General features: G+C 38.6%; 1 protein-coding gene across 1 annotated transcript; it reads left to right on the forward strand.

Annotated features, from left to right (window-relative positions):
• Positions 1 to 676: 676 nt before the first annotated feature.
• On the forward strand, positions 677 to 8,499 carry FGA (fibrinogen alpha chain). The gene is made up of 7 exons (XM_060298800.1): positions 677 to 730; positions 2,619 to 2,744; positions 3,551 to 3,734; positions 4,829 to 4,974; positions 5,562 to 5,913; positions 6,037 to 7,017; positions 7,790 to 8,499. Exons 1-7 carry the CDS (start codon positions 677 to 679, stop codon positions 8,497 to 8,499), a joined length of 2,553 nt encoding a protein of 850 aa, XP_060154783.1.
• Positions 8,500 to 18,450: the final 9,951 nt, after the last annotated feature.

Consider the following 18,450-nt stretch of genomic DNA (forward strand, 5'->3'; position numbering starts at 1 on the left):
TCATTTATTCTTCATAAAAACATGTGTGATAGGTTATTACTATCCCCTTTTTAAAAATGAGGAATCTGGGGTATAAAGAAGTAAAGTAATTTGTCCAAAAGCAGAGCTGGGAAATGGTGTAGCTGGAAGTATGAACCTAGAATGGTTGGCTCCAGGGGCTGCTTGTTTTAACCATTCTGGATAGAGGAAGCTTATCGAAGGCCTTCAGGATCAGCTCATCACCACAGTCAGTCAAAAGTCAGATCAACCAACCATAATTCCTGCATAAAGTGAAATCTCAGTTGTTAGATCTCTGCTGGTGGGCTACAGCTAGCCTGCCTCCACCATCCTCTATATTCTTTCAAGTATTCGAGTAGAGATAGGTCCTCCCATGTTCCCCTTTGCATTCCCAAAGTCACCCTGTTCCTGGAATGTGGGATCTTCCACGAACTGGGTTACCTTTGCAACAGCTTATCTGAAGCAAACAAGCTTAGGGAATTGAGCAAGAACTTCTGGGACACCAACTTTACAGAAGGAGCAAGGGATGCAGGGTGCATGTTGACTGTGTCAACGGGACAAAGATAATGATTAATCAGACCTCCTGCAGACTTAAATGGGATGGGAACTTGGCGTGGAGGCAGTCCTCCTTTCTTTCAGCTGGAGTGCTGCTCTTGAGCCAGCCCCACCCCCGGCAGAGATGGATTCTGTGAGGGTCCTCTTCCTGGTCCTGAGTGTGATGGGCGCAGTTCAGGTATGGCCTTCTTTATTTCCTCTTCTCTTTCTCTCTGGTGTTTATTCCACAAAGAGCTTGCAGGTCTGAGTCAGCCATGTGTACGTCCTCACACACTGTTAGCTTTATAAGCTGTAGCCAGTGGAGGCAAGTCCCTAGATGGGCTTGACACCTCAAGAATACAGGGTAATATCACCCTCAGAGGGAGACTTTGTGGGACCAAAGTGTATAAATTCACAGGGGAATCTTCGACACCTATAGCTTGGTCTTACATTGGATTTTTTCAAAGAGAAGAAATTTTTGCCATCTTTGTTGCTGTAAAGCCTTGGGATTGCTAGTTAACAGAACAGATCATTCTTATGATAAGAGTTTTTAACCTAGTTATTATTTTGTTGCTATTTGTCCATAATAAGCAGAACAGTGGTTTAATGTAGCTTTTCTGAAAGGTTGTTTTTGTGTTTCTTTAAGACAAATAAAAAGCAAATTAGTTATCTTTGAAAACATATTACATAGCAAAATTGGAAGAGATTAATTGATAGGCAATACGTTTTTTGGAAGCAATTGTATTCTTTTAAGATAATTACAAATATTGCAATAATTCCTAAAGTTTGACTCCAGAGACCTATGCAAAAGAAGAGAAACTTCATTCAACAAGATTTTTCAACTTCTATCTTATAAAAACATGGTAAATATGTTCCAAAATCTCAGTTACTTCCAGACTGTGAATTATTCTGTTTTATTTCTTTCCTTTATTGCTCATAAACCCTAATACCAGAGCAGAAGAAACTAAAGAGTGTTTCTAACATAATTTTCTCCCTTATACAAATAATAAGTAAACATTTTTATGGGAAACAAGACTAACATCATTTGTTAAGGTTATACTTTGCATAATGCATGTTTCATTTATTTCTCCCTTATTGGTATACATATTTAATTTTTGCCTGTTTTTACACTTTTTCCAATGTATGTTTGAATTTATGATTTTATTTCTTAGATGAAAAGATTGTACTTGTTCACTTAAATAAGTTGTTCTTGATTGCTTGAGTTAATATTACTATTATTGGGGTATTTTTTTGAATGAGACAGAAAATGTTAACTAATTATAAGAATAAACTACTGAGATTGATAATCATAAAAATCCTTGTAACTTGGTGGTACAAAATAAAAATAGCTAAAACCTAAAACCAAGATTGATTTCTTAGGATATAACATCTTGTTGGAAGAATATCTATATATCCTATTTCACTTGATCACAACAGAAATTTTTTTTAAAAATCTGTATTTCTAATTATAAGGTGTTCCAAAAAAAGTATCTTTCATGGACCTTTTTATATTTTTTTGCTCTCAGTGTTCTTTTTTTCATTTCAAATAAAAATAAATTATTATGTGAGTAACCCAAAAAAGCATTTCTAAGTCTGAATTGGCTACATTTGTGTCCTTGTATATACTTGGTCAAATTATAGACCCATAAGGTCATTGTGGTAGATACTTGAAGGAGAGACAGACCTGAAGCTAAGATGGTGTAGGTTTTTTCCTACTAAAACAGGAGTTAGAGGAGAAAGAACTGAGTTTTTCCATTATTTTTCTATCTCCAGACATGAATGAAAATGTAAAGGCAGTTTTTAACTAAGCTTGTTGATTCAAATAATTTTCCTTTTATAATGGATCCTTTAAAGCTCCTAACATTTATTAAATGCTTGTTTAGTGTAGAACACAGTTGAGATTTGTACACTCAACTCCTTTAACCTCACAACTCCACGTAATAGGCATTAGGATTTTCATTCCAAATATAAGAAACCTGAAACTTGCAGAGCCCCTTGGATCCCTTGCTTGGGATTTACAGGCATGCCAGCATCTCCTCCTTATCTGCTTAAAGACCTCTCTTTTGTGTGTTTATGAATCCTTAAAGGCGGCAGATCCCAGTGAAGGTGAATTTCTCGCTGAAGGAGGAGGTGTGCGTGGCCCAAGGCTCGTGGAAAAACAGCAGTCTGCCTGCAAAGAGTCGGACTGGCCCTTCTGCTCTGATGAAGACTGGGTGAGCCGTGGGCACAGGGAGTGGAGCAGGACGGTCCTTTGCTGTGCTGCTGGCAGCTCACACAGGCTGACACTTTAGGTCACAAAAAACTTGTCCAGTGGGAAATAATCTAATAGCTCCTTACATATCAAATTAAAGAAGACAGATGGAAAGGAACTTAGTCCTGAGAGCACTGTTTATATTACCTCTGAGACTCTGGGTCATTGGTGGGATTAACAGATTGGATTTTAGTTGTACGTTCAGGCAAATACTAGGAACCTGAGTATTACGACCTCTGGGTTTCATGGGTTCTAATTTATGGTTAAGTGGACTCCCATTCCAGAATTTCTTTAAGATCTCTGACTAGCCCTCTTAAACTATGTTTAGGTCAAGAGATGATCTGAAGAGACTGGGGAGGGGAGCAGTGGGGGCTCATAGAAACCTTGAAATTTATACTGGATCAGAGGGATAGACTCTTTTATTAATTTTATTTTTTAAAATTTTATTGAAGTATAGTTGATTTACAATGTGTTAATTTCTAGTGTATAGCAAAGTGACTCAGTTATATTTATATATATATATATATATATATATATATATATATATTCTTTTTCATATCCTTTTCCATTACGGTTTATCCCAGGATATTGAATGTAGTTCCCTGGGCTATACAGTAGGACCCTGCTGTTTATCCATCCTACATATACTAGTTTGCATCTGCTAATCCCAAACTCTCAATCCTCCCCCCGACCCTCCCTCCTGCTTGGCACCCATATGTCTGTTTCCAAGAGATAAACTCTTAATGTAATTTTTCCTCTTCATTCCAGAACTACAAATGCCCTTCTGGCTGCAGGATGAAAGGATTGATTGATGAAGTCAATCAAGATTTTACAAACAGAATAAATAAACTAAAAAATTCACTATTTGATTATCAGAAGAACAATAAGGACTCTAACACATTGACCAGGAACATAATCGATATTTTGAGAGGGGATTTTGCCAATTCTAAGAGTAAGTATTACAGTTAGTGCTTTGACTTTATAGCACACAACCAAAACAACAAAAATCAGAAGTAGATATGATGTCTCCTTATTACAACTGTGATTTTATTCCAAAGTACTTTATGCAGAAAAATATACCTTTATGATATCCCGGAATTTTAAGGAAGGGGCTTGTTTTTGTTATTTATATCATGTAAAGGAGATTGGTTTAGAATTGCTTTAAGGTCACAAAGTAAGTCAGCATTTTGGACCAAAGACTAGAATTTAAGTGTGTTCTTTTTTAAGAGTATACATGGAAAATAAGATGAGCCCAAACTTTTGAGTAGATATTTCTGTTTCTGTCTAACAAAGGAGGAAACTGAGAGGTCAGGGGACTTTCTCAAAGGCCAAAGGCACAAAGCTATCATGTGGTGGGGCTGAGAGTGCAACCCACAGACTCCACCTAGCTTATTATGAAGTGTTTTGCTTTGTTTTGTTTTGTTTAATTTAAAATATAGAGCCATGTTGTCTCTTTCTCATAGGTCTAGGACTAAATCTCATTAGGACTAGGAAACTCTGGACTCACTCTGGACATGGGCAGTGAGTTTAGTAAGGCCTCAGCTCCTGAAACCTTGCCTTGACTCTTCATATCCTTGGGAGGCACATGGCTAATTTAAAGTTGATGGTGCAAGAGCAACTGGCAAGTGCATGATCTTGTTGACCTAAAAAAAGCTTAGGAACAATTTCAAATCTATAACTATGAAGAAAACCTTTTCAGTAAGAAAATCCAAGAATATATTCACGTCCCTTGATTAAGGATATAATGAAATAATTGGAATGTAATCAAACTGATTATTTTATCTCAATTATGCCTTTAAAATTTCAGAGTTCTTGTCTTCTGCATTTATTTGGATTACTAATAAGGCATCTTAAGTGATATCCATGGATGACTGAAGGATATTGTCCAAATATCAAACGCCTAATAGATTTAGAAATCCCAAATTAAATGTCCAAACTATTATAGAAGTAAAATGGGGAATATCCATAAGCAAATTTCCTTCTTTTGCTGGCTATTACAAGCAAATCACTCAGCAGCTACTTCAGTACCCATATTTGCTATTTCAGACAATGAAAATACATTTAGCCAAGTGTCAGAAGATCTGAGAAGCAGAATTGAGATCCTGAAGCGCAAAGTTATAGAACAAGTACAGCATATCCACCTTCTGCAGAAAAATGTCAGGGATCAGCTGATAGATATGAAACGGCTGGAGGTGAGTAATTATGTGGCTCTGACCCCAGATTTCTTTGTTTTTGAATAGCAGGGAAAGGAAGGCAATAGTCATTCATTAAATGCCTACTCTATGTAAAGCAATGTGTTATAGCCATCATCTACCTACAAAGTAAGTATTATTTTCCCCACTCTACAGATGAAGAAAAAAATCTCAGTGCTAGTAAGTAAAATTTCCAAGGGCACGTAAAATGGTAAAGTTCAAAAGCAAAAACTCAGTCCTTGCGTCTTATTCCAGCCCCTGCTTGTCCCTGACATCACTGTGTCTCTGAGTCTTCAGCCTCAGTCTCACAGAGGATCACATCATCAGTGTCTCCTTTCAGAGGGAATAGCACTTTGCTCTTGATCTATTCTAAGATAAATCCAGATGCTCCTATTGCTTATCCTGACCAGCCTTAGAATACCCAACCTCTCTTTCACTGAGGATACTACATAAATGAAGTATTGGTTGGTAGGTCTCCAAGTCAAAGAAATGAAACCAGTTTCCAAAAATTAAATTAACTACTAAGAACTCAATAGACCTAGTTTATTATAGCTACCTTTTTTCTTTATCTTCCCCTCCCCCTCTAGGTGGACATTGATATTAAGATCCGATCTTGCAAAGGGTCATGCAGTAGGGCTTTAGAACATAAAGTAGATCTGGAGGACTATAAAGATCAGCAGAAGAAACTTGAACAGGTTACTGCCATAGACTTACTTCCCTCTAGAGACAGTCAATATTTACCACTGATAAAAATGAGGCCAGTTCCAGGCCTGATTCCCAGAGAGTTCAAGAGCCAGCTTCAGGAGGCCCCTCCAGAGTGGAAGGCACTGCTGGAAATGCAGCAGATGAAAATGGAGTTAGAGAGGTTTGGTGGAGATGGGCAAGCCAGAGGAGACTCTGCATCTCATGGAACAGGATCAGCAGCAGAAAGCCCCAGGAGGCCTGCAATTAGTAGTATTGGAAATGTGAACCCTGGGATCTATGGACCTGGAGGTTCTGGCACGTGGAACACTGGCCATCCTGATCCCGGAAGTGCTGGCACTTGGAACACTGGCCATCCTGATCCCGGCAGCGCTGGCACTTGGAACATTGGACGCCCTGAGCCCGGAAGTGCTGGCACGTGGAACACTGGCCATCCTGATCCCGGAAGTGCTGGCACTTGGAACACTGGCCATCCTGATCCCGGCAGCGCTGGCACTTGGAACATTGGACGCCCTGAGCCCGGAAGTGCTGGCACGTGGAACACTGGCCATCCTGATCCCGGAAGTGCTGGCACGTGGAACACTGGCCATCCTGATCCCGGAAGTGCTGGCACTTGGAACACTGGACGCCCTGAGCCTGGAGGTGTTGGCACTTGGAGCTCTGGAAGTTCTGTGTCTACAAGTTTTAGGCCAGATAGCTCAGGGCATGGGAACATCAGGCCTTCCAACCCAGACTGGGGCACATTTGAAGAGGTGTCAGGAAATGTAAGTCCAGGGACAAAGAAAGAGCTTCACACAGGTAAACTGGTCACTACTAAAGGAGATAAAGAGCTTCTGATTGGTAGTGAGAAGACCTCTGGTCACACAGCCACCACTCGTCGTTCATGCTCTAAAATCGTCACAAGGACTATTACACATGCCGATGGTCGCACAGAAACGACCAAAGAAGTGGTAAACTCCGAAGATGACTCTGACTGTACTGACACAGATTTAGACTTGCGGTTGTCTGGCAGGGGTAACCTAGATGATTTCTTTCATAGGCACAATGATGGTTTTTTCTCCTCTACGTTTAAAGAACTTGACAGTAAGATCCATTCTACGGGCTCAGACTTAGGGGATATCAGCTCTCACCACCTCCGCCTACCTGAGGTCTCTTCCAGTAGTAAAACTTCAAGTCATGGCAAAGAGTTTGCAAGCAGTAGCCTGACTATCAACAGAGGAGGCTCCACGTTTGAAAGCAAGGGCTATAAAATGGCAGATGAGGCTGGAAGTGAAGAGGATCTTGGCTTCAAAGGAGCACATGCCACCAAGAGAGGCCATGCTAAAACTCGCCCTGCCAGAGGTATCCGCACTTCTCCTTTGGGGAAGCCTTCCGTGACCCCCTAGACTAAGTTCATTACTCCTACAATATGTCTCCCATAGCACCTTTTACTTCTTTCTTAGCCCTCTATCATGCTTTATTGAAATTACAGGTTTTTGCTTATTTTTTTGTGCTAGACTGTAAGTTCCATGGGGGCAGGGACTTTGTCTATCATGTTCATCTCTGTATTCCCAAATGCCTAGCAGTGTGGAGTCAGCATTCAATAAATACATGTTAAATGAATGAATGAATGAATCCCTCTGGAACTCAATTTAAAATTTGTTTAACCAAATTCTTTTACCATTCAAAATGTGTGCCATTGGAAATTGTCACTCAACTGATTAATCATATTTTTAGTGTGTGTCTCAGTTGACATTGAGATCAGGTTAGAAACAAGTGATATTAGTATTAAATGATGCTTAGATATCTTTGCTGGTTACTTGCCATTAATCAGGATGTGCAAGTGAAGTTCCAAATTCATTGAGAAAAATCCCCCTTGCAATGTGTATGTATAAATGCTACTTACTTGCAAAAGTTCCATCCCAGTGTAAGCACATCCTTTCTCTATAAAGGGAAGGAAGGAAGGAAGGAAGGAAGGAAGGAAGGAAGGAAGGAAGGAAGGAAAGAAGGAAGGAAGGAAGGAAGGGAGGGAGGGAAAGAAAGCCAGTATCTGCCTTCATTTAATCTGGGCCATTTAACTTTGTAAAGTTAAATGAGAGTAAGTTCTTCCAACCAGCTTAATTTTTTTTTTTAGACTGTTATGATGCCCTCCAAACACATCCTTCAGGTGCCCAAAGTGGCATTTTCAATATCAAGCTACCGGGATCCAGTAAGATTTTTTCTGTTTATTGTGATCAAGAGACCGGTTTGGGAGGATGGCTTTTGATCCAGCAAAGAATGGATGGCTCACTGAATTTTAACCGGACCTGGCAAGACTACAAGAAAGGTTTCGGCAGCCTAAATGACAAGGGAGAAGGAGAATTCTGGCTAGGCAACGAATACCTCCACTTACTAACCCTGAGAGGCTCCATCCTTCGGGTTGAACTAGAAGACTGGGCTGGGAAAGGGGCTTATGCAGAATATCACTGGAGGGTAGGCTCTGAGGCAGAAGGCTATGCCCTGCAGGTCTCCTCCTACGAGGGCACGGCAGGTGATGCTCTGATTGAGGGTTCTGTAGAGGAAGGGACAGAGTACACTTCTCATGCTGGCATGCGCTTCAGCACCTTCGACAGGGATGCAGACAAGTGGGAAGACAATTGTGCCGAAGTCTACGGAGGAGGCTGGTGGTACAACAACTGCCAAGCAGCCAATCTCAATGGCATCTACTACCCCGGGGGCTCCTATGACCCCAGGGACAACAGTCCCTATGAGATTGAGAATGGAGTGGTCTGGGTCCCCTTCAGAGGTGCGGATTATTCCCTCAGGGCTGTTCGTATGAAAATCCGGCCTTTTGGGACACAATAGGCTGAAGGAGTGGCAGTGAGAGCACTCTGTTTTTGTGTTTAGTGAAGAGGAGAAAAAATTAAGGAGGAGATAGGAGTCGAGATTCTTTACAGCCTACAAAAAATTCTCGGGTGCTATTTTATTATTCTTTGTACTGTAGCTAAATGTAACTGAGACATATTAGTGCTTTAAAAAATAAAGATATATGAACTTTAAAGCTTTAAAATAGCTCTGTGGGTTTTAAAATTTTTATTAAAATGCACCAAGGGACATTCGGTACATCAGGAAGGGGGTGTTGAGTGGAAGGTCCTCTCTGCAACACTTAAGGGTGGAGTTCTGAGAACGTCTCCATTTCCCACACCACCCAAAATCATCGGGTCATTGTAAAGTAAAAAAGTAATTTCATTCATTCTACTTGAATGGTTTTAAACCAATATCTTAAGTTGCTAATCATTGAACTGAACACTGGCTGGACTTTGTATAGGAATTTACACATTACTAAGTACATTCATCTCTTCTGTTGGCAAGAAAATCCAGCAAGGCAGGAGAAGCATTCTTTCCTAACAGAAATAGAGATCTATCTACTTCTTAAGTCTTCCAATGAAGACCATAATGCACATAGAATTTTTTCCCTAGAGTCTAACCAATTTCTTTCAGAAAAATACACGAAAAAAAAGCATTTAAAATCTTTTAAATATTTACAAGTAGTCCAAAAACATTGAAATTACACATTAATAAAAAATCCCCACAGCATTCATTTGACTTCATTTTTCACCAATCATAAAGTATATCCTGTGATGTAATACTTGTTATTAAAGTAAGACATTCGCTTGAAACCATCTCACTAAATATGATCTATGCCATATCCATAAATTCAACATGTTTACACTGGTCAGTATTTTATTTGATCTAAAAATAGATCATCTTTGGTCTTGGTGAACTTAGCTCCTGGCCCCAATTTTTAACTCACATTTTCTTCTAGTGAGAACCACTTGCCACTCACCCTTGGAAATGTATGAAAATATTCCAAGCATATTGGGATCCCAGTACATTGCCCTCACTTGCACAGTTTCTATCCTAATGTAAATGCATCCTTTCTCCTAGGAAGGAAACAAGGGGAAGGAGGGAAGGAAGGAAGGAAGGAACGAAGGAAGGAAGGAAGAGAGGGAGAAGAAGAAGGAGGTAGGGAGGAGGGGAGAGAAGAAGGAAAGACACCAGGGCTCTTGTCCAGTGCCTGGGGAGCAGAAAAAAGGTGAGTAAAAGAACTTGCAAATGAGTCACATATGAAGCCCCAGTATCCTTGCATTTCCTTATGTGCTGTTGAAAACCCTTCATACAAATAAGTGACGTCCCCCACAACTTTGTATAACTGGATATGAACTTCTTCAAAATTAAAAGGATTTTCATTCATTTCAGACATTAGAGTGCCATAGTATTTCTCGGTCTACCACCTTTACACCCACACATCTGCCTCCACAGAATTGGAGTTGGAAGTATTTTATTTTCCAGAATATCACACTATTAGGGACAGAATTGGGTCCCAAAATGAAATCAACTTTGATTGTGAAGGGCCATTCATTTCTCATTTATTTTGAAGGCTTTGAGTTTATTAGCAAAGAATAAGCAACCTCTTAATTTAATAAACAATAGCCAATATTAGCAGAATCATGATAATTGGAGATACAGTTTAGTTGTGAGAAAAGACACCAAACATCTCTTTTTCCACTTTATCTTATCTTTAACCTATTGCCCTATTTCCCTAATTCCTGAAATTAAATACTAATTCAGCCTCTCTGACTCTCATTCACTTAGAAGCCCACTTTAACTTAGCTTTCACTCGGTTACCACTCTCTTGACATTGCTCTCTTAAAAGTCAACAGGAATTTTGGAGTTCTAAATTTAAGGTCCTATATTCAAGTCCCTTCTGCCTGATTTTTTTCAAACATCTGCCACTATTGTCTCCATCTACCTCTTCAAGCTATGTTTCTCTCGTGCTTTCTAGTATGCCCTGCCCTTCTGTCTCACCTTTCTCAGTCTTTGCAACCGGCAATTCCTTCTCAGATCATTCCTTAAATGTAGGAGTTTCTCACTGCAATAACATTAGTACTCATTTTTATTAGTTGGGATTAGGTTTGACACAAGTGGCTTAAATAAGATGGAAAACTCTACAAGAATATGTTCCCATGGTCTTTAGGAAGGCTGCATCATAATAAATAAGTTTTATTCAAGTTTTATTCAAGTTTACATCATGTCCCAAACATTCTGTCCTGTGCAATCTGGAAGAGGAGAGACAGAAGAGAAAGGAGTGCCTTGCCTCTTTTAAGAAACTTTCTAGGACATTCCATAGAGCACATCCTCTATGTCCCATAAGTCACACAGGCCAAGCTGCTGAAGAAGTCAAGACACCTTGCCTGTTCTCTTAGACACAAGATTAAAATTAGGAGGAGATGGAGGATAGAGGTTGAGGGAAGCAATTAGCAGTCCATCTTTTCTCACTCTGCAAGTGAGTATATTTTCTCCTTGGATGATTTGACAATCACTACAGATCCAATTACCATCAATAGGCTGATAATAACAATCTAAAACTTCAGCCCTGACCTTCAGATCCATATTTTCAACTCATACTGAACACATCCTGTTAGATATTTCTCATTAATCTAAGATTAACTAATTATCTTCCCATCAAAACCTATTGTATCTCTCTATTTCTTATCCTAGTCAGGGGCCTCATTAGCTCTCCTATTTCCTAATCTAGAAAACTTGGGCTCCTTCTCAGCTTCTATTCTTCCTTTAAATCAACTATTTGATCTACTCCCAGACCATCTCTTACTCTAAAATTGGCCATTCTTACAACACTGTTATGCTCTTATGTTATCTTGTGTTAATCTTTTCTCATTTGAGCTGTTTAACAGTCTCTTAACCTCTTACTTTACTACCATTCTTTACTTTTTTATTGAAGTACAGTCAATTTACACAATGCTGTGTTAGTATCAGGTGTACAGCAAAGTGATTGAGATAGATATATATGTGTATATATATATATATTCCTTTTCATATTCTTTTCCATCATTGGTTATTAGAAGACATTGAATATAGTTCCTTGTGCTATACAATAGGACCTTGTAGTTTATCTATTTTATACAGAGTAGTGTGTATATGTTAATCCCAAACTCCTAATTTATCTCTTCCCCCTCATCCTCTTTGGTAATCATAACTTTGTTTTCTATGTCTGTGAGTCTATTTCTGTTTTGTAAATAAGTTCATTTGTATCATTTTTTTAGATTCCACATATAAGCAATATCATATAATATTTGTCTTTCTCCATCTCACTTGCTTCATTTAGTATGTTAATCTCTAGGTCCACCCATGTTGCTGCAAATGGCATTATTTAATTATTTTTTATGGCTGAGGAATATTCCATTGTGTATATATATATATATATATATATACCACATCTTCTTTATCTATTCATCTGTTGTTGGACATTTAGGTTGCTTCCACGTCTTGGCTATTGTAAATAGTGCTATTATGAACACTGGGGTGCATGTATCTTTTTGACTTAGTTTCCTCTAGATATATGCCCAGGAGTGGGATTGCTAGGTCATATGGTAACACTATATTTAGTTTTTTAAGGAACCTCCATACTGTTCTCCATAACAGTTGCACCAATTTACATTCCCACCAACAGTGTGGGAGGGTTCCCTTTTCTCCACACTCTCCCCAGCATTTATTATTTTTAGACTTTTTAATAATGGCCATTCTGACTGGTGTGAGGTGATATCTCATTGTAGTTTTGATTTGCATTTCTCTGGTAATTAGCGATATAGAGCATCTTTTCATGTGCCTATTGGCCATTTGTATGTCTTCTTTGGAGAAATGTCTATTTAGGTTTTCTGCCCATTTTTTTGGATTGGATTGTTTGTTATTTGATATTAAGCTGTATGAGCTGTTTATATATTTTGGAAATTAATCTCTTGTTGATAGCATAGTTTGCAAATATTTTCTCCCAATCTGTACGTTGTCTTTCACCACCATTCTTTTGCTCATTCCTCCTCCACAAATTACCTTAAAAAATAGATCCAAACAGGTCTTTCTCCTGCTTAAGGACTTATCTCAAGGTTGGGTTAAAAGGTTTTATTTTTGCATACAAGCTGTTTCGCAAATTGATCTCCTTAGGTCTCTACAATCATTCACTTTACACTTCAATTACATTGAATTTCTCACTGGTATTGGGATACCAGCTCCTTTAAAGATTCTGTGTCTTTCCCTATGCTTCCTAGAAGCCTCCCCTTCATTGCTTAAAATACAGCTCAGCAATGTTCCTTCTGTCACCCTTTCCTTAATGCCTACTACAGAACATAGGACCAGGAATTGTTCTCTGAACCCTCATAGTTTTTGTGCACATCTCAAAAATAACACAGTCCATCTATAACTCTGCCATATTTGTTTATGTTATTATGGCACCAGATTGTGGACTCCTTTAAGTCAGTGCTCATTTCTAGTGTCTCCTGCCATGAACAAGAATGACTCAACGACCTAAGCTGGTAGGAACCAAGATGGCAGAGTAGAAGGATATGCTCTCACTCCCTCTTGTGAGAACACCAGAATCACAACTAACTGCTAGACAATCATCGACACGAAAACACTGGAACTCACCAAAAAAATACCCCACATCCAAAGACAAAGGAGAAGCCACAGTGAGATGGTAGGAGGGGTGCAATCACAGTAAAATCAAATCCCATAACTGCTGGGTGGGTGACTCACAGACTGGAGAACACTTATACCACAGAAATCCACCCACTGGAGTGAAGGTTCTGAGCCCCATGTCAGGCTTCACAATCTGGGGGTCTGGCAATGAAAGGAGGAATTCCTAGAGAATCACACATTGAAGCTTAGTGGGATTTGATTGCAGGACTTTGACAGAACTGGGGAAAACAGAGACTGCACTCTTGGCGGACACACACAAAGTTGTGTGTGCATCGGGACCCAGGGGAAGGAGCAGTGACCCCAGGGGAGACTGAACCAGACCTACCTACTAGTGTTGGAAGGTCTTCTGCAGAAGCGGGGGGTAGCTGCAGCTCACCATGAGGACAAGGACACAGGCAGCAGAAGTTCTGGGAAGTACTCCTTGGTGTGAGCCTTCCCAGAGTCCGTCATTAGCCCCACCAAAGAGCCCAGGTAGGCTCTGGTGTTGGGTTGCCTCAGGCCAAACAACCAACAGGGAGGGAACCCAGCCCCACCTATCAGTAATCAAGTGAATTAAAGTTTTACTGAGCTCTGGCCACCAAAGCAACAGTCAGCTCTATCCTCCACCAGTCCCTCTCATCAGGAAACTTGCACAAGCCTCTTAGATAGCCTCATCCACCAGAGGGCAGACAGCAGAAGCAAGAAGAACTACAGTCCTGCAGTCTGTGGAACAAAAACCACATTCACAGAGAGATAGAAAAGATGAAAAGGCAGAGGGCTATGTACCAGATGAAGGAACTAGATAAAACCCCAGAAAAACAACTAAATGAAGTGGAGATAGGCAACCCTCCAGAAAAAGGAATTCAGAATAATGATAGTGAAGATGTTCCAAAACCTCAGAAAAGAATGGAGGCAAAGATCAAGAAGATGCAAGAAATGTTTAACAAAGACCTAGAAGAATTAAAGAACAAACAAACGTAGATGAACAATAAAATAACTGAAATGAAAAATACACTAGAAGGAATCAATAGCAGAATAACTCAAGGAGAAGAACGGATAAGTGACCTGGAAGACAGAATGGTGGAATTCACTGCTGGGGAACAGAATAAAGAAAAAACAATGAAAAGAAATGAAGACAGCCTAAGAGACCTTTGGGACAACATTAAATGCAACAACATTCACATTGTAGGAGTCCCAGAAGGAGAAGAGAGAGAGAGAGGAAATATTTGAAGAGATTATAGTTGAAAACTTCCCTAATATGGGAAAGGAAATACCCACCCAAGTCCAAGAAGCACAGGGAGTCCCACAGAGGATAAACCAAAGGAGAAACATGCTGAGACACATAGTAATCAAATTGGCAAAAATTAAAGACAAAGAACAATTATTGAAAGCAGCAAGGGAAAAATGACAAACAACATACAAGGGAACTCCCATAAGGTTAACAGCTGATTTCTCAGTACAAAGTCTACAAGCCACAAGTGAGTGGCATGATATACCTAAAGTGATTAAAGGGAAGATCCTACAATTAATATTACTCTACCCTGCAAGGATCTCATTTAGATTCAATGGAGAAATCAAAAGCTTTAGAGACAAGCAAAAGCTAAGAGAATTCAGCACCACCAAACCAGCTTTACAACAAATGCTAAAGGAAATTCTCTAAGTGGGAAACACAAGAGAAGAAAAGGACCTACAAAAACAAACCCAAAACAATTAAGAAAACAGTCAGAGAAACACACATATCAAAAATTACCTTAAACACAAATGGATTAAATGCTCCAACCAAAAGACACAGGTTTGATGAATGGATACAAAAACAGATCTATATGCTGTCTACAAGAGACCCACTTCACACCTAGGGAAACATACAGACTGAAAGTGAGGGGTTGGAAAAACATATTCCATACAAATGGAAATCAAAAGAAAGCTGGAGTAGCAATATTCATATCAGATAAAATAGATTTTAAAATAAAGAATGTTACAAGACACAAGGAAGGACATTACATAATGATCAAGGGATCAATCCAAGAAGAAGATATAACAATTATAAATATATATGCACCCAACATAGGAGCACCTCAATACATAAGGCAACTGCTAACAGCTATAAAAGAGGAAATCAACAGTAACACAATAATAGTGGGGGACTTTAAAACCTCACTTACACTAATGGACAGATCATCAAAGAGGAAATCAAAAAATACCTAGAGACAAATGACGATGAAAAAATGACAATCCAAAATCTATGGGATGCAGAAAAGCAGTTCTAAGAGGGAAGTTTATAGCTATACAAGCCTAGCTCAAGAAATAAGAAAAACTGCAAATAAGCAATCTAACCTTACACCTAAAGGAACTACAGAAAGAAAAAGAAACAAAACCCAAAGTTAGCAGAAGGAAAGGTCATAAATTCAGAGTAGAAATAAAATGAAATAGAAACAAAGAAAACAATAGCAAAGATCAATAAAACTAAGAGCTGGTTCTTTGAGAAGATAAACAAAATTGATAAACCATTAGCCAGACTCATCAAGAAAAAAAGAGAGAGGACTCAAAGCAATAAAATTAGAAATGAAAAAGGAGCAGTTACAACAGACACCCCAGAAATACAAAGCATCCTAAGAGACTACTAAAGGCAACTTTATACAAATAAAATGTACAAGCTGGAAGAAATGGACAAATTCGTAGAAAGGTATAACCTTCCAATACTGAACCAGGAAGAAACAGAAAATGTGAAGAGACCAATCACAAGTAATGAAATTGAAACTTTGATGGAAAATCTTCCAAAAAACAAAATTCCAGGACCAGATGGCTTCACAGGTGAATTCTATCAAACATTTGGAGAAGACCTAACACCGATCCTTCTCAAACTCTTCCAAAAAATTGCAGAGGAAGGAACAATCCCAAACTCATTCTATGAGGCCACCATCACCCTGATACCAAAACCAGACAAAGATATTACAGAAAAAGAAAATTATAGACCAATATCACTGATGAATATAGCTGCAAAAATCCTCAACAAAATACTAGCAAACAGAATCCAACAACACTTTAAAAGGATCATACACTATGATCAAGTGGGATTTATCCCAGGGATGCAAGTATTCTTCAATATACACAAATCAATCAATGTGATACACCATATTAACAAATTGAAGAATAAAAACCATATGATCATCTCAATAGATGCAGAAAAGGCTTTTGACATAATTCAACACCGATTTATGATAAAAAGTCTGCAGAAACTGGACATAGAGGGAACCTACCTCAACATAATAAAGGCCATATATGACAAAACCACAGCAAAAATCATTCTCAATGGTGAAAAACTGAAACCATTTTCTGTAAGATCAGGAACAACACAAGGTTGTCCACTCCGACTACTATTATTCAACAGAATTCTGGAAATCGTAGCCATGGCAATCAGAGAAGAAAAAGAAATGAAAGGAATACAAATTAGAAAAGAAGAAGTAAAACTGTCACTGTTTGCAAATGACATGATACTATACATAGAGAATCCTAAAACTGCCACCAGAAAACTACTAGAGCTAATCAATGAATTTGGTAAAGTTGCAGGATACAAAAATAATGGACAGAAATCTCTTGCATTCCTATACACTAATGATGAAATATCTGAAAGAGAAATTAAGGAAACAATGCCATTTACCATTGCAACAAAAAGAATAAAATACCTAGGAATAAACCTACCCAGGGAGACAAAAGACCTGTATGTAGAAAACTATAAGACACTGATGAAAGAAATTAAAGATGATACCAAAAGATGGAGCAATATACCATGTTCTTGGATTGGAAGAATCAATATTGTGAAAATGACTATAATACCCAAAGCAGTCTACAGATTCAATCGTTATCAAATTACCAATGGCCTTTTTTATGGAACTAGAACAAAAATTTTAAAATTTGCATGGAGACAAAAATGACCCTGAATAGCCAAAGCAGTCTTGAGGGAAAAAAATGGAGCTGGAAGAATCAGACTCCCTGACTTCAAACTATACTACAAAGCTACAGTAATCAGGACAATATGGTACTGGCACAAAAACAGAACTATAGATCAATGGAACAGGATACAAAGCCCAGAGATAAACCCATACACCTATAGTCAACTAATCTATGACAAAGGAGGCAAGGATATACAATGGAGAAAAGACAGTCTCTTCAATAAGTTGTGAGGGGAAAACTGGACAGCTACATGTAAAAGAATGAAATTAGAACACTCCCTAACACCATAAATAAAAATACACTCAAAATGGATTCAAGACCTAAATGTAAGACCGGACACCATAAAACTATTAGAGGAAAACATAGGAAGAACACTCTATGACATAAATCACAGCAAGATCTTTTTTGATCCACCTCCTACAGTAACAGAAATTTAAAAAAAACAAAAACAAATGGGACCTAATGAAACTTCAAAGCTTTTGCACAGCAAAAGAAACCATAAACAAGATGAAAAGATAACCGTCACAATGGGAGAAAATATTTGCAAACTATCAACGGACAAAGGATTAATTTCCAAAATGTATAAACAGCTCATGCAGCTCAATATTAAAGAAACAAAAATCCAATCCAAAAATGGGCAGAAGATCTAAATAGACATTTCTCCAAAGAAGACATACAGAAGGCCAAGAAGCACATGAAAAGCTGCTCAACATCACTAATTATTAGAGAAATGCAAATCAAAACTACAATGAGGTATCACCTCACACCAGTTAGAATGGGCATCATCAGAAAATCTACAAACAACAAATGCTGGAGAGAGTGTGGAGAAAAGGGAACCCTCTTGCACTATTTGTTGGAGTGTAAATTGATACAGGCACTATAGAGAACAGTATGGAGGTTCCTTAAAAAACTAAAAATAGGATTACCATATGATCCAGCAATCCCACCACTGGGCATATACCCAGAGAAAACCATATTTCAAAAAGACACATGCACCCCAATGTTCATTGCAGCACTATTTACAATAGCCAGGTCATGGAAGCAACCTAAATGCCCATTGACAGACGAATGGATGAAGAAGTGTGGTACATATATACAATAGAATATTACTCAGCCATAGAAAGGAACAAAATTGTGTCATTTGTTGAGACGTGGATGGATCTAGAGACTGTCATACAGGGTGAAGTAAGTCAGAAAGAGAAAAACAAATATCATATATTAACACATGTATGTGGAACCTAGAAAACGGTACAGATGAACCAGTTTGCAGGGCAGAAGTTGAGACACAGATGTAGAGAACAACGTATGGACACCAAGGGTGGAAAGCTGCAGGAG

This window comes from Globicephala melas, chromosome 5 (assembly GCF_963455315.2).
Source record: "Globicephala melas chromosome 5, mGloMel1.2, whole genome shotgun sequence".
NCBI lineage: Eukaryota > Metazoa > Chordata > Mammalia > Artiodactyla > Delphinidae > Globicephala > Globicephala melas.

Coding starts and splice junctions, on each gene's coding strand:
- FGA (XM_060298800.1), top strand. CDS start 677: ATGGATTCTGTGAGGGTCCTCTTCCTGGTCCTGAGTGTGATGGGCGCA. Junction 2,745..3,550: donor TCTGCTCTGATGAAGACTGG/GTGAGCCGTGGG, acceptor TCTTCATTCCAG/AACTACAAATGCCCTTCTGG. Junction 4,975..5,561: donor TAGATATGAAACGGCTGGAG/GTGAGTAATTAT, acceptor CTCCCCCTCTAG/GTGGACATTGATATTAAGAT.